This window comes from Danio rerio, chromosome 10 (genome assembly GCF_049306965.1).
Source record: "Danio rerio strain Tuebingen ecotype United States chromosome 10, GRCz12tu, whole genome shotgun sequence".
Classification (NCBI taxonomy): domain Eukaryota; kingdom Metazoa; phylum Chordata; class Actinopteri; order Cypriniformes; family Danionidae; genus Danio; species Danio rerio.
Window position 1 is genome coordinate 5,454,908 of NC_133185.1, and position 17,366 is coordinate 5,472,273.

Below are 17,366 nucleotides of genomic sequence, written 5' to 3' on the forward strand. Positions count from 1 at the left end.
TACAAGTGGCTCAAACTCGCTCATTTTGAGGCAGGAACCGGCGGACGTGCAACAACTTTAACTATGAGGTAAACACAAAACAAAATTTTCCATCCGGAGCTTCTTCACGGGACTCCACACTTGTAAACAATCGCTCGCGCGGCGTCGCGCCATTCGCGCGCCTCTCGGTCCCGCCCAGACTCGTCAGCGCTACCAAGCCGACCAATCACAGAGCTTATGCTACGCGTCGTTGCGACGTGTAGTTACATTTTTTGAGAGGTGCACGTCAGTGACGGCGATGGCCACGGCGAAGGGCTATGCGTCAGCGCCGTAGCATACGCCGGTGTTTGACGCAGAAGTATAAATCAGGCTTACGTGTCAACTTTATTCACTTCGTAAAGCAGCCGCTAGAGGAAGCAAAACGGTAATTCTTCAGACATTCACGGTAATTATACTGAACAGTTCTAAAACTTAATGGTTATCTTCCCTGACTTTGTTTATAATGTTTGCAAACATAAAAAAGTAATATTTAATCACCATTTTCATCAATGTTCAGAAGTCGCTCCTTAGCTGTGTTGTCACATTTTCTTGTTACTTTCCTCAGCGCTGGTCAGATTAGACCAATCACAGCCGTTGGTGATTACGTTTCATGCGGGAATTTTATCATTTTATAAAGATTGCTTAAGCGAATTTATATCAGTATACAATGTGCTAGTCATCTAAATCGTCAAGATTTAAAAGTACTTTTACTTTTATTTGATACATGTCTTTGTGACGACAGATAACTTCCTGGAGATTTTAAATACGTCCTAATGGACGTTTCTGCTTTGTGAGCCTTCGAGCGCCCCTTTGAGGAAGAAATGAAAGCAAACACAAGGAAAAAATGCCCCCATAATGTATAATCACTTAAATATGTACATAAAAAGCGCCTGCGTGGCAAAATATTAATAGTAATAATAATTATAAATGCATTTGAAACCAGATACATACACGGTATAAAAATGCACATAAACATTTAAAAAAAGTCAGATGTTAATGTGACTAAACTTTTTCTTTTTTAGGTAAATTAAGATTATCAAATAAGTTTCTGTTTTGTTTAATAGCATAATAATGAGAGATATTTTTGAAAATTTGTTATAACTTTTCTTGAAAGTCAAGTTTACATACAATAAGATTATTATGCCTCTGAAGAAGCTCAGATGATGGTGACAAGGTTTTGGAAGTTTCTGATTGACAACATTTGAGTTAGTTGGAGGCACAACTGTAAAATAGTTTTTAAGGAAAACCTCAAACACACTGCTTCCTTGTGTGACAAAAAAGGAAAAATCAACAAGCCAGAATCAACCAAAATGCCAGATTATAATTGCTAAATTACACTGGGAAGAGACATGTCCTGTGGTCTGATGGAACTTAGATTGAACTGTTTGGCCATAAAAAACAGTGATACATTTGGAGGACACAAGCTTACAAGGCTAGGAACACCATCCCAACTGTGAAGTATGGGGGCGGCAGCATCATGTTGTGGGGCTGTTTTGCTGCAGGAGGGACTGGTCCACTTCACAGCATAGATGGCATCATGAAAAAAGAACATTATGTAGAAAAACTGAAGCAACATCTCAAGACATCAGCCAGGAAATTAAAACTTGGCCACAAATGGGTCTTTCAAACAGACCATGATCCTAAACATACTGCCAAACTAGTTAAAATGTGCTTTAAGGACAACAGAGTGAATGTTTTGGATTGGCCATCACAAAGCCCTGATCTCAATCCTATAGAAAATTTGTGGGCAGAGTTAAAAAAGCTTGTGCGAGCAAGACAGCCTACAAATCTGACTCAGTTACACCAATTCTGTCAGGAGGAATGGGCCAAAATTCCTTCAAACTACTGTGAGAAGCTTGTGGAAGGATACCTAAAACATTTGACCAAAGTTAAATACAGTTAAAATTAAACCTAAAAAATACCAAGGAAATGTGTGTAAACTTTTGACTGTCTAAAAATTAATAAAAAATTCTCAAAAAAGAAATTCTCTCATTATTCTGGCATTTAGCAAATGTAAATCTTTTAGGTAATCCTAACGGACCTAAAATAGTAAACGTTTAGTATGATTTACCATCAGACATTTTTTTAAAATTGTTATGTTCCTTTTTTTAGAGTGTGTGTAAACTTTTGGTTTCAACTGTATAGTGCTTTTGCAGCATCAGCAAAATACTGATTCCCTCATTGGTTTCTAATATGGTTTTTTAAAGTTACATGTCACACATGACCTGAAATTTGACCGATAGTCTACAGAACAAACCATCATTATACAATAACTTTCCTAATTACCCTAACCTGCCTAGTTAACCTAAATAACCTATTAAAGCCTTTAAATGTGTCTTTAAGCAGTATAGAAGTGTAAATATCTTGTCAATTATTATTTACTGTCATCATGGCAAAGATAAAATAAGTCAGTTATTAGAGATGAGATATTAAAATTATTATGTTTAGAAAAGTGTTGAGAAAATTGTCTCTTCGTTAAACAGAAATTGGGGGAAAATAAACAGGGGGGCTAATAATTCTGACTTCACTGTGCATATTTTTAAGTAAATGCCACAATACAAATTTAGAATAATACAATTTTCATTTTTAAAAATTCCTGTTGAAACTTAAATAAGATAAAAAAATAATAAATCTTTAAATAAGATTTTAAAGCTATATTTAATACAATTTTTTTTTTTTATCAGTTTCTTTATTTTTCATCATTTAGCTAGTGTTTGTTAAATTGTTCAAAAGTGACAGTGTAGACTTTTCATAATAATTTTGCTTTGCATCAGAGGAATTAATTACATTTTAAAATATATTCAAATTGAAAAACAATTGTCAATTGTTATAATATTTTTACAATATTACAGTTTTTACAGTTTTCAAACACAAAGAACTACCAGATTTAATACAAAATATTAAACTCTTACCAAAAGCTTATTAGCATGCAACAAAATATTTACATGCTACAACATTATTTGTACAGTAATTGTTAGTGTCACCTGCATAAAAACCTGGAAGTTGTTAGTGACCAGCACTATTACTTGTTTAATATTTAACAATGAACTCCAGCCATCTACTCGGGTTAAAGTCCCCTCAATGATTATAAATCTATAAAAAAGTTGCTTATGATACATTAAAACCAACTGTAGGCTACTCGTCTCCAGCTACAAGTCACAGAATTTGTTTATTGTTGTCATGTTAGTGTCTTTCACATTACAATGAGCAGACAGGCTATTAAAATAATAGCGAGTGAATTCTTTAATTTCTTGAGAAATAAACTTGATAAGTCCAAACATTATTAAATGTAAGTAAAATAACCATGGCCTAAGGTAGAAAGATATTTGTATTATGTAATATGATTGAATTCATAAATAATTCATACTAGAAAATAGGTTTAAAAAGCTTTCTAGTTACAAAATACATTAGTTAAATGTTAATAATAATAATAAATTATGGTTTACAACATATTTTTTTTCCGTAGGGGGAGGTGTTGATTACCATAATGACAGTTTTGACAAAACTATAAAATATGGTTAATGTAGTCAAAACTTGGTTAATTTGTGGTATACTATGCTTTAATTGTAATAATTATGGTTTTAGGGGGTTCATTTGTATGTAAATAAAACTACACATCCTAGCAATGTGCTAAATCGTATTATTAAATGACTCTGCAATACTTTATTCTGATTGGTCAATCATATAATTCGATGGTATGTTATTCTCAGATAACAACCGATGAAAGCATTAGCACAGGGTAATTCTTCAAATTATCTTTACTGTTAAATATTTATACAGCTATCTATATACTTTGCTGTGATTGAACACTAATATAATAAGCAGGATAATAATCATGTTATGCTTTATTCTTGAGAAAAACTGGCTGGATGTACATTATCCCACTTAACACGTGACAGAAAAATGCTTATTCATGCAAGCACAATGCTAAAACATGCTAGCAACATACTAAACATGCTAGCAAGTTGCTAAATTATGTTAGTAATGTCATAACAGTCAATCGGGTTATAATGAAATATTCAGTGAATTAGATCAATAATTAGTGCAATAATGACCAACATAGGCTCATTATGAAAACGTTCGCTTAAATACATTTCAGAAGACCACGATTTATGTTACCAGAAGTACATATGGCTGCATTTTGTCTTTAAAACGAACGATACAGGGCGTTGTGACCCTGTTCATTTTAACGCTTACCTGCTGACCGCTTGTATGGACAGATTTTCTGCTGTTACCACTTTGTCCAGTGGCTCGCCATGTACATTCCCAGACTTGAGACGCAGAGAGGAGTTGACCACGATGACAAGGTTCGAGTCTGGTGAAGAACAGTTTCAGAAAGCTGGTAAGACAAAAACAAAAGCCAAAATTTAAATAAACAAGTAAATAACAGGGTGAGAATGTGATAAAATCTGAAAACATTTTAAAAATCTGGTGTGGGCTTTTCTTTTTCTAGATTGCTTTTTTAAAACTGTTAAATGAGTTTAGGCAAGTGGGTGGTTGGGTCAGTCAGTGCTTTTGAAAACACTATTGGTTGGGTTGCAGTGTTTCCTCTAGGATTTTTTCCAGCTGTGGCGGCAGGCCTTTTTTTTTTTACACAGATCTACCGACAACCTGTGGTGTTATTATTTCAATGACAAATGTCGTGAGCACAGTATTGGAAGTCGGGATCGCATTTATGTAATTGCCTAGGAGCATGCGAATCTTTGTGCTTGCGCGCCGATTTCCTCTGCTTGTGCACAAAACTTCTTGCACGCCACCTCAAATATAAATCTCTTTAAAAGTGCGCAGATCTTCATGTGCGCTCTCAAACAAACGCTGCTGGGTGTGATTTAGTGCATTTATGTAACGAGTATGTCTCCAGCATTTATTAGATTTGCTAGGAATATTTAGGAATGTCTCCAATAGTCCTACAGAGTAGCATTAATGCGTCCTGAAGTAAAGTGAAATGGCTATAAACTCCAGCAAGATAAAGTCATTGTATGCAGAGCTCTAGACCTTTATCTATAAAGTATACTTATGGAAACTGTGTTCATCTTAACTGATAGCTACGTCGTGTTTGCTGGCCTCACGCATCACGCACCTGTCAGTCAGTCAGCACGTCACCTTAAAGGGTAAACAAATGACGCACAGCACTACTACGGTTACAGAAAATTTTACGCTATTATAATTCACTTACCCTTTAATACGTTTTGGTGCGATTATTATCCGCTTTTAAAAAAATTAAATGTTTTGAATGAGAAGCTGTAATGTAGCTATGGCGGGATAAATTTTGGCGTGGCGCCCCGCCATGGAAGAATGAATGTAGCGGAAACCATGGGTTGGGATGGAGGAGAGTGGGTCAGTCAATCAGTCAGTCAGTCAGTCAGAGAAATTCGAGCTCTGAAAAGGCATACACAGCAGCCTCTGGTGAATTCGTGAAAACAAAAACTGCAAAAACATAAACCTCCTGGGACGTATTTTGCTCTCTCCAGAAATGTATATAGAGGTACAATTTCAGAATGAGCCTGGGTTGCAGAATTAACAATTTTGGGTGACCTGTCCCTTTAAAAGTGGTTTCCACTATTTTACCTTGAAACTATCAAAAACAGCCATAGAAATGTGTAAAATCGCTCTTTATTTTGATGGTCCCTTATACCCTTTCAGGCTGAAATTAATTTTTAGAAACAGGAAAAATCTGATATTTGGGGAAAATTATCATATGGCGTAATCCTGACTTTTTTTTAGAGAGACCTTCACATGCAAGGCATTCTGGGATGTTGCAGATTTGCAACATTGGCTCAGTGTGGTAATTAGACACTGACCATAGATATATACACTAGATATCGCATAGGGACCCTGAGCATGCGTCAATAGCGCCGCCACATTGGTACAGTGCCCCCAGGACAAATGTCATTCAACCGCCCTAGTCAACACAGTGTTATTACGTGAAGATGCGGGACTTTAGCGCTGTCTACGGGTGTAGTAACGAGCAAACAAAGAAAACAAAGCACAAAGGCAGAACATTTCATAGCTAATATTAAGGTTTTTTTTCTGTTTTTGTATGTTCTGAACTTTTGTGCTAATCAGGTAATGTTATTGATGATAAAAGTCACTTACTGCATTCACCATAAGGCAAAGTAGCTCCAACTCGCACTAAACACTCGGCTTTTGCTAGATTTGTTGAATAAAATCAGCAAACAATGCAAAAGAAATATGACAACGAGATGCTGCGCTGCCAGAAACTTGTTTTATTGTCGACTAACGTTAGTGAAAGAGTCGTTCGGGGGATTCATTCACAAACGAATCTCTCCCTCCGTCAGTATGAGAAGTGAAAGCAGGAGAGGAGCTGTGTTTCAGGACACGGATTAGATTAAATTTAACAGGGAGGGTGGATAGTACATTTCTGTACACACAAACACAAGCTTTTTGTCAGGAATGCCCGTGCGGTCACTGATCCATCAATGTAGAAAAGTGATGTAAAATTATAATTTTCGTAATTAGAAAAATAAAAATTACATACTAACATCCAGGAAAACTCCCGATCATAGATATATGTGTATATGTGTATATCTCTGGCTTTGGATGGCCACAGTCCTCCACTGTACCTTAGTCCCGCATTCATTTCAAAGGAGCGCTACCCTGTAGCAAGATGGCGGCGCTATTGTCGCATTCCGTCCAATAGACAACAATAGGCCAGGCGACATCTAATGTATACATCTATGGACACTGACGACTGAATATGATATGAAAAATAATTTTTTATGTACAACTTTTCAAACAATGTAACAAATTGCTTTTCAGTGGCAGAACAACAACAAAAACAATATGGGATCCAAATCCAATATCTCAAATCCTCATTGAGTTGGTCATGTTTCCAAGTCACTTTGTCATGTGGTACTCCAAGAAACTTTTTTTGTGTGTGTGTCATCTGGTGAGCAAGTGGGGAAACTGTTCGTTGCAAATGGACAACCAAGTCCTGCAGTGGTACTTCTGAGTAAAAAAACTCATAAAATATGCACCTAGAGTAATAAGGTAGTTAAATTTAACTGTTGCAAATCTGCAACTCCTGCCTTGAAAGGGTTAAAACATTGTGTAATAAGTAACATGCAAGTACATGTCTGCATATTTTCCAAACTCTAACCTAAAAGTTCACTCTTTCTCCAAGCAGAGTTAGCTGACATGCTGAAAAGTCACAGAGGAATGTCTGAAATGACCATGAAAACAAACTTTGATAACACACCTACTCAAGCCTAATATAGTGTATATAAGCCGATCACACTGACTCACGCAGGTCTGTGCACAGCTGAAGGTGGGTTGGGTTATTGAACATGAGAGCCAGTAGGAAGTGTTGTTTTCTCTGAGCTCTGGTTAATGTGCAAACTGTCTGGGAGGGGAAGCTCTGTTTGCAAATGAGCTCTCTGAAGTTTCATCCTGTTCTTTTGTACTTGTGTTGTAGCTCACGGGACCGAGACGCTTCCTCTAGAAAACATACCTTTCAAGCAATGGTTGCAATCTTAGCCTGAACTTTCGGAAACTACCAGAAGTGGGACATTTGAGTTTTTACAAAAGCACCAGTATGGTAAGTAGAAAGCCTCAGCGGTTTGCTAGTTAAATGTTTATTTAAATGATTATTTGCTCAAGGGCTTGTTCAGCCTGTTGACAGGATGTTTGTGCTACCGATAGATAGCTAACACATATGAAAACACTGAAATTAAACGTTTAAGTGTTTTATAGTGGTAAACTGAATATGATGCCATTATCTGTTATGAGTGACTTCATTTAGATCTTTGGACTCAGCGGAATATGACAGTCAGTCAGGAAGTTCATGATGACTAGTGGAGGAAATGAGGGCAGGATGATACAAAACTGTCAGTTAAGATACAACTAACATCTAACTCAATATATACTTTTAGAATATGATGCTGTCTATTAGTGCTGTATGATATTGGGAAAATCTGACCTTGCAATATTTTGTATTTCTGCTATATACAGTTAAAGTCAGAATTATTAGTCCCCCCTAATTATTAGACCGCTTGTTTATTTTTTTCCCCAATTTCTGTTTAACTGGAAGAAGATTTTTTTTTCCAGTTAATTAAAATAGTTTTAATAACTCATTTCTAATAACTGATTTATTTTATCTTTGCCATGATGACAGTAAATAATATTTGACTAGATATTTTTCAAGACACTTCTATACAGCTTAAAGTGACATTTAAAGGTTTAACTAGGTTAATTTGGTTAACTAGGCAGGTTAGGGTAATTAGGCAAGTTATTGTATAACAGTAGATTGTTCTGTAGATTATCAAGAAAACAATAGCTTAAAGGGGCTAAAAATTTTGTCCCTAAAATGGCATTTAAAATATTAAAAACTGCTTTTATTCTAGCCGAAACAAAACAATAAGAATTTTTCTAGAAGAAAAAATATTATCAGACACACTGTGAAAATTTCCTTGCTTTGTTAAACATCATAAGGAAAATATTTTAAAAAGAAGAAAAAAATTCGAAGGGGGCTAATAATTCTGACTTCAACTGTATATTGCGATGTGAATTCAGCTTTATTCGCAAAGAATCGTTCATTTTAGATTGATTGAGAAGATGTTGTAGGGGATTGGATCTCGAATAATATATAACAAATAACATACAAGCATAGATAAATAAATTATAGCAAAGATAAAAGTGAATTATAGTTTTCTGGAGAGTCTCACAGTATTCAGGTACCGATAATTGAACAATCAACACTGCATAGTCTTTATTATATATAATAAAATCTTTATTAAAGTTACAAACAATAAAATTTTGTGTGGCTAAATGTTTTAAACTCTGAAATGTTCACCCAATAACAGGCCTTAAAGGGATAGTTCACCCAAAAATGAAAAAGTACTCACTATTTACTCACCCTTCACTTGTTTCAAACATTTGTGAATTATTAAAATATCTTCTTCTTGTGTTCAACATAAAAAAACTCATAAACTTCTGAAAATAGTGAATAAAGTTTTATTTTTGGGTGAACTGTCTGTAAACGCATGCAGAGGATAAACTTTACTCAATTATAATTTAACTCTGCATTGATTATAATCAACTATAATTTCAACTCAACATTGAAGAGCGTGAGATGGGACTATTGTGGATGCACACATTGCGATATCGATGCTGAAACGATATATTGTGCAGCCCTACTGTCTGTCTGTCTGTCTGTCTGTCTGTCTATGTATCTATCTATCCATCCATCCGTCCGTCTGTCTAGCTATCTAGTTTTTTAGTTTATATACTGATATCAACTTTGTTCACTCTACTAAAACTGCCTGACACACACAACTAGTTCACCCAAAACCGAAAATTCTATCATTACTATTCACCTGTCACAAACTTGTTTGAGTCTTGATTATCAGTTTGAACACAAAAAAATAAGTTATTTTGAAAAATGTTGGAACCTTGTAACTATTGACTTCCATGATATTTCTTTATCTAACTATGGAAATTAACAGTCAATATAGTTTTTTTATGTTAAACAGAAAAACGAAATATGGTGAATAATGGTGAGTAAGTTAATTAATTATTGTGTGAAGTATCCCTTTAACATTTTGGGCTCTATTTTAACGATCCAGGCCCAAAGTCTAAAGCGCAAAAGCATTAAGGGCGTGTCCGAATCCACTTGCTATTTTAAGGAGAGAAAAACATGCTCTGTGCGGCCACGCATGGTCTAACAGGGTTGTGCTTATTCTCTTAATGAGTTATGGCTGTGTTTTGAGAATAAACCAATCAGAGTCTCATCTCCCATTCCCTTTAAGAGTCAGTTGAGACAGCGTAATGCTGCGTTTAGCTTGTTTGATGCTGTGTGTGTGTGTGTGTGAGAGAGAGAGAGAGAGAGACCCACTATTGTGGTATCATCAGCATATTTAATGATGTGATTAGTGCTATGTTTCGCACAACAATCATGGATCATCAGAGTGTATAGCAGTGGACTCATGACACACCCCTGAGGGGAGCCTGTGTTCAGCAGAGTGGTAGATGATGAAATACCCTCTGCTCGTACAAACTGTGGTCTACTTGTCAAAAAGTCAAGAATCCAGTACCTAAGTGGTGTGTTCTGACCTAAAGATGCCAATTTATTGACCAGGTACTGAGGAAAAATATTAAAAGCAGAGCTAAATTCAACAAACAGCATCCGTACTGATGTGTTTCTACCCTCCAAGTGTTCAAGGCTCAGATGCAGTGCAGTGGATATAGCATCATCAGTAGACCTGTTTGGCTGATAGGCAAACTGAAATGGGTCAAGTCAAGTGGGCAGGATGGAGGTGATATGATTATTAACCAGCCTTACAAAGCATGTCATTATAAATGAAGTTAAAACTATTGGCCGGTAGGATTTGGATATTGTCTAGGAGCTATTGAGTGTACATGGGATGTAGACACGTTTTTTGCAATTCATTGTGGGATTGTGTTGCGTAAAGTAGACGCTGACAACAGAGATCCAAACATAAGGTTTATTAAATGGAATGGTCAGGCAAGCAACAGTCAACACAGAAGCAAACAGATAGATATGGGCAATCCAGTAAACAGGCAGATGGTCAAAAGGCAGGCAGCATATAGGAATAAACAAACTAAACAAAGCATAGACCGGTACACGGCAAGACTAGGCAAGGGAAAAGCGGTGTCATGTTCACTATACGAAATACAGGACTCCGCAATGAGTGTCTCAAAGTGAACCGTATATATATATGTGTGTGTGTAATCAGTACTTGAGCAGCATCAGCTGTGTGTTTCAAATCAGTCAGGATCAGAAACCGGTTGTGTGTGTGTGGTGCATGACAGGTTCTTGTAGTCCATTTGCCAACAGATTTGTAGTCCTATGTGATCTGTGTGTTTGCCAGCGATCTGCACAGGCTGACTCGCTGGTGATTGTGACAGATTGATTTAGTGCACTTCAGAGTGTCCCCTTTACAACGTGTTACAAACAGCATGTATTGCTCTCCAAAGGGCACTTCAGGCAGAAAACCTTGGTTGCCATATTGAAGTGTCATTCCAAACCAAATTGCACTTCGAAGGGCCCTTTGGAAAGAAGGATACAACTGAAGGACACTTTAAGCCCCATTATCCTTTGAACAGGGAAGGTGTAAGGTGTCAAACACTAAGGGACTATTCTAAGGGATCAGGGCATAGGAATGAGCAAACACCTCTACAAATCGCTGCACCCTGAAATAGTGTCCTATTTTATGCAAAATATAGCAATTTTGGATACAGCCATGGAAAACGTACAGCACTGGGAGACCTCTAGGGGTGTACTATTACATTTTACCGACAAATCTTTAGGTTTAAATCAAAAACATTGTGTTTGTTGAAGAACAAGCCTGCGAAATAAACCTAACAAAATCCTAGGGGTAGTTTCTTTCCAGCCTAGGTTCATTCCTGAATTTATTGTAAACTTCAGTGTTTTGTTAGCTTACTCACTATTCATTTTCTCTTCGTCATGTAGGCCGACTACAACACTGAATCAGCAGCTCCTCCTAGCAAACTCAACCAAGTCCAGGATCAAGTCAATGATGTTAAAGTGATTCTCAAAGACAACATCAACAAAGTGTTGGAGAGAGGAGAGAGATTAGATGACCTGATCGGCAAAACAGATGATCTACAAGCAACGGTACGAGCTATAATGACACCAGCTTATTAAATGTATTGATAATGGTGATCTTATAAGAACAATGAAAGGGATAGAGCACCCAAAAATGAAAATTCTGTCATTTACTTGTTCCAAACCTGTTTGAGTTTCTGTTGAACACATGTTTCAAGAGTTCACACTTAGCTCATGATTTATACATAGCTTGTTTGGCATGGTGTCCCGGGAGAGAGCCCAGAGCTCAAGGGATCCTCGAGCCCAGGGCTCCCCCCTCCCTTTTGCAGGGCGAGGGGAGATTGAACTCAGGTCGATCTCAAACTCCCCCGCGGCTGAGGTCAAGGCGAACTTTCTGAGAGTGAGATATTATAAAAGGTTTTAGGCTTATTTTAATCAATAATATACAGCACATTTGGATGGTGGGAGGAAACCAGGGAGCCCGTTAGAAACCCACGCGGACACGGGGAGAACATGCAAACTCCACACAGAAATACCAGATGGCTCTGCGAGGACCCAACACCATTGGTTTTCTTGCTGTGGACTTGGGATCCTTTGATTGGAGGATCATGATTAGCTAATGTGGACCAGCTGGGTCAATTATGAGCACATGCTCCTCTCGAAATTAGTTTAAAAATTAAACTTCACTATGAAATTAATGTAACCATCGACTTCCAAATGGTTACAAGTTATTAGCTTTCTTTAAAAATACTGTTTTGTGTTCAACAGAAGAAAGAAACTCATACAGGTTTCCTAACCACTTGTGAGTAAATAGTGAGTTAAGTTTAATTTCTGGGTGAATTCTTCCTTTAAATGATGGTACTAGTTCCACAAAACATACCCAGCAAACACTTTTGTGTTTAATTTACATCTAATAGACATCTAAACATAGACAGATTGGCTAAAACATGGCTAAATTTGGGCTGTCAGTGAAAATCTTACAGACATTTAAGAATAGTCCAAAACTAGACCAGTCGTCAAATTAGACAGACTTTATTTGTGTAGTCATTCATTTCTGTTTACTTGATGACTAGTCTAGTTTTGGCCTCATCTTAGACATCTATTAGATTTTTACTGACATCCCAAATTTAGCCTTGTTTTAGCCAAGACGACTATGTTTAGACGTCTATTAGACATCTATTAGACATCCCTAGTAGCAAAGAATTCTGGCCCGGATTTGGCATAAAGCTGGCGCAGCAGGCATTCATCCGGCACTGGCATACAGCATGTGGGCCAAACATGGCCTGGGTTTGGCAGAAGTGACACCGTCTTTAAGGCAGCGCACAAGATTTGGGCCAGATGAAACTTGTAATATTTGGGCCAGATTAAACATTAATATGCGGGCCATGTTAGTTTGGCCAGTCTTGACCCACATTTAAAATACATTGAAATAATCTTTGAGTAAAGAAAAACAATCTACCAATCAGGTCACTCTGAGAAAAAGCGTGCCCATTGTGTGCCTAAAGAGCAACGCTTCATGGGTTTATTAATTTTATTGCAATTGTTACACACCAACCTATCTGGTCCAGTTCAGGCCAAGTTATGAGTTATTAACTTGGCTGAGACTTGGCCTAGATATGGCCCATGTTTGGCCCTTGTCTGGAAGCCAGATTTGGTCCTGTCATGTACCGTAATTCACTGCGACATGTGGGCCAAGCAAAACCTGATTGTGTGGGCCAGAGATATTTTGCTATGTGGGATCTTTTAAAAACAAAAAATGCTTGCAGGGATATACAGTTAGGTCCATAAATATTGGGACATCAACACAATTCTACCATTGTTGGCTCTATACACCAACACAATGGATTTGAAATGAAACTGCAGACTGTCAGCTTTAATTTAAGGGTATTTACATCCAAATCAGGTGAACATTGTAGGAATTACTAGAGTTTTCAAATGTGCCTCCCACTTGTTAAGGGTCCAAAAGTAATTGGACAGAATAATAATCGTAAACCAAACTTTTACTTTTTAATACTTGGTTGCAAATCCTTTGCAGTCAATAACAGCCTGGAACACATAGGCATCACCAGACGCTGGGTTTCATTCCTGATGGTGCTCTGCCAGGCCTCTACAGCAACCGTCTTCAGTTCCTGCTTGTTCTTGGGGCATTTTCCTTTCAGTGTTGTCTTCAGTAAGTTGAATACAAGCTCAATCGGATTCAGGTCTGGTGATTGACCTGGCCATTACATAGCATTCCTTTTCTTTCCCTTCAAAAAAAATCTTTGGTTGCTTTTGCAGTATGCTTTGGGTCATTCTCCATCTGCACTGTGAAGCACGTCTAATGAATTCTGAAGCATTTGGCTGCATATGACCAGAAAATATTGCCTGAAACACTTCAGAATTCTTTCTGCTGATTTTGTCAGCAGTCACATCATCAATCAATACAAGAGATCCAAATCCATTGACAGCCAAACATGCCCAGGACATGTCACTACAACCACCATGCTTCACTGCTTAGAACAAGGGTGTCCAGGCTCGGTCCTGGAGGGCCGGTGTCCTGCAGATTTTAGCTCCAACTTGCCTCAACACACCTGCAAGGATGTTTCTAGAATGCCTAGTTAGAGCTTGATTAGCTAGCCCAGGTGTGTCTGATTGGGGTTGGAACTAAACTTTCCAGGACACCGACCCTCCAGGACTGAGTTTGGACATGCCTGGCTTAGAATCATGAGCAGTTCCCTTCCATCTCCATACTCTTCTCTTCCCATCACTCTGGTACAAGTTAATCTTGATCTCATCTGTCCATAGGACGTTGTCCCAGCACTGTGAAGGCTGTTTTAGAACTCTAATCTGGCCTTCCTGTTTTTGAGGCTCACCAATGGTTTACATCTTGTGGTGAACCCTCTGTATTCACTCTGGTGTAGTCTTCTCTTGATTGCTGACTCTGACACACTTACACCTACCTCCTGGAGAGTGTTTTGATCTGGCCAACTGTTGTGAAGGGGTGTTTTCTTTACCAGAGAAAGAATTTGTTGGTCATCCACCAGTTGTTTCTGTGGTCTTCCGGGTCTTTTGGTGTTGCTGAGCTCACTGGTGCGTTCCTTATTTTTAAGAATGTTCCAGACAGTTGTTTTGGCCACATCTGATGTTTCTGCTCTCTCTGGTTTGTTTTGTTTTTTTCAAAAAAAGCCTAACAATGGCTTGCTTGACTTATTGTGACAGCTCTATAAATTTCATGTTGAAAGTTGACAGTAACAGATTCCAAAGGCAAATAGCACACTGGAAATGACCTCTGGACCTTTTATCTGCTCACTAATTGTAATTGGGATAATGTTGGAATAACACACACCTGGCCATTGAACAGCTTAGAAGCCAATTGTCCAATTACTTTTGGACCCTTAACAAGTGGGAGGCACATATGCAAACTGTTGTAGTTCCTACACCGTTCACCTGATTTGGATGTAAATACCCTCAATTTAAAGCTGACAATCTGCAGTTAAAGCACATGCTCATTTCATTTCAAATCCTTTGTGTTTGTGTATAGATACAAAAATGTTAGCATTGTGTCTATGTATTTATTTTATTATTTTTATTAATTATTTCTGTAATTATCTGCCCTAGGCGGACTCATTTCAAAGAACGTCCACGCATGTTGCCAGAAAGATGTGGTGGAGAAACACCAAGATGATGATTATAATTGGAGTGGTTGTCGTTGCCATCATTGTGTTAATCATTGTGTTAGCCACGCAAGTAAAGTAAAAACCATCCATTTCAATTCATTTGTATTCATAAAGCACAAGTACACACACACACACTAAAAATGAACAGCTTTTTTTTTAAGACTAAGAATGTAACGTTTGGTCCGGGTAGATTTATGTGTAGATAAATTGCATATTAGTTTGTTGTATTGATATTCCCTGTCAGATTCTATTCAAATATTGTGTGAATATGTTAGGCCTTGTACACAATAGTTTCCAAAAATCATATCTTTCTAAAGATATTGCGTAATTGAGCTTGAAATGTGCAACTTGTATGTATGAAATGCGACAAATGTTATACGTTAAACGTGATTATGCTCAAATTATAATAAAAATATGCAGAACGACTACTGATTCTGCTTTCATCTGTTTCTTGATAAGCTGTAGTTTACCTTTTTGACTATGTTTTTCTATTCCTTAACCTATAGTTCAGTGTTTTCCTATTCATGAAGATATATTTTGATAGTTTCAAACTTGTACTACAAGACTATTGATTGATTCTAATCGGTGTGTTATTACTAAGGAATCACAGCTAAGGTAGTTCCAGGCAGATTTTGACCACTTTACAGATCAAAATTCATTTTCTTTCTGGCTTAGTCCTTTTATTAATCTAGGATCGCCACAGCGGAATGAACTGCCAACTTATCCAGCATATGTTTTATGCAGTGTATGCCCTTCCAGCTGCAACTCTTCACTGAGAAACATCTATACACACTTATTTACACACACATTACTGACAATTTAGCAACCTATACCACATGTCTCTGGACTTGTGGGGAAACTGGAGCACCCGGAGGAAACCCATGCCAACACGGGGAGAACATGCAAACTCCACATAGAAATGCTAACTGACCAAGCTGGGGCTCGAATCGGCGACCTTTTTGCTGTGAGGCGATTGTGCTACCCCCTTTAAAGTCAAATCCTTGTGATGTCTTTGTCAAGAGGATGTATGACCTATAATAGATATAATGTTCTATACTGGAGGTACTGATTGGCATGTATGTATATTGTAAAGGGAAATGTATGATACACATTTAAAGGAACAGATCACCTAAAATGGAGTTCACACTGAAAGCAATATATTCGATCATACTTACTATAAACATATTGAAAACCCTTATTTCAGTCAAAGCTCTTCATATTATTATACTAAAAATAGACGAAAATCATTTTCTCTAATATTTTACTAAAGCAAAACTACTCACTTGTGGATTAACTATTCCTATTGGACACCTCAATGTCAAAACTAAATCGATTTGATCAAACCCTCACATCCATTTGACATCCACACATTGACGCTCTTTTGACCACTAAAATAACCACACAATACATTTTCAAAGAACAGTTTTATTCATCTGAATGCTTTACTTCCAGACTTAAGCTTGAGCTTGTGAAATTCTGTCGTACGGTGCTGCGAAAAGGGGCGGGATTAAACAAGATGATTAGACATTTAAAAAGCGAGTGATTGGTCCATATTTTAAATTCCTGTCCAGATAGGTCATGTTTTGATCTTTGATTGGTCTCACGCAGTCATGTGATGCGCTTTCACAGGTCAGACTTCACCAAGCTTGAACTTTCCATTGCAGCGATTTGCGAAACTTGAGGCACAAGCTTGCGTTTCCGATCTAACGCATTCGTATGAATGGAAGTCTATGTGGAAAAAAGTCCAGTGTGACCGCAGCTTTACACTGATTTCATATTGCTATAATGTAACGTAAACTTCCCTAACGTAAAAATCATATCAATTAGACACTTATTATTGGCGTTAACCAGAAAACCGATCACAAATTGATTACAGGACAGTCCAAAAAATTTGATTTGTGGCTGACATCAATGTAAATGCTAATTTGATATCAAGGTAGTCAACTGACATCAAATCGATTTGCATTTTTGGCGTTTTTTTATGTCGTTATACATCGAGGTGAATCATTTGTCAAGAAACACCAGGCTTAAGGTTCATAGACTTTATTTAGTTGCATTTGTTTTCAATGGTTGACATGACTGTAGCGAATTACTAAAATGTAAAATGAATATTAGACGGCCTACGCAATAAATTAATAAACCCT

General features: G+C 37.3%; 1 protein-coding gene across 1 annotated transcript; it reads left to right on the top strand.

Moving 5' to 3' along the window:
* Positions 1-7,363: 7,363 nt before the first annotated feature.
* Positions 7,364-15,654, top strand: si:ch73-234b20.5. Its single transcript, NM_001293183.1, has 3 exons — positions 7,364-7,576; positions 11,471-11,635; positions 15,164-15,654. The coding sequence occupies exons 1-3, from the start codon at positions 7,574-7,576 to the stop codon at positions 15,299-15,301; spliced, it is 306 nt and encodes a 101-aa protein (NP_001280112.1). The 5' UTR covers positions 7,364-7,573; the 3' UTR covers positions 15,302-15,654.
* Positions 15,655-17,366: the final 1,712 nt, after the last annotated feature.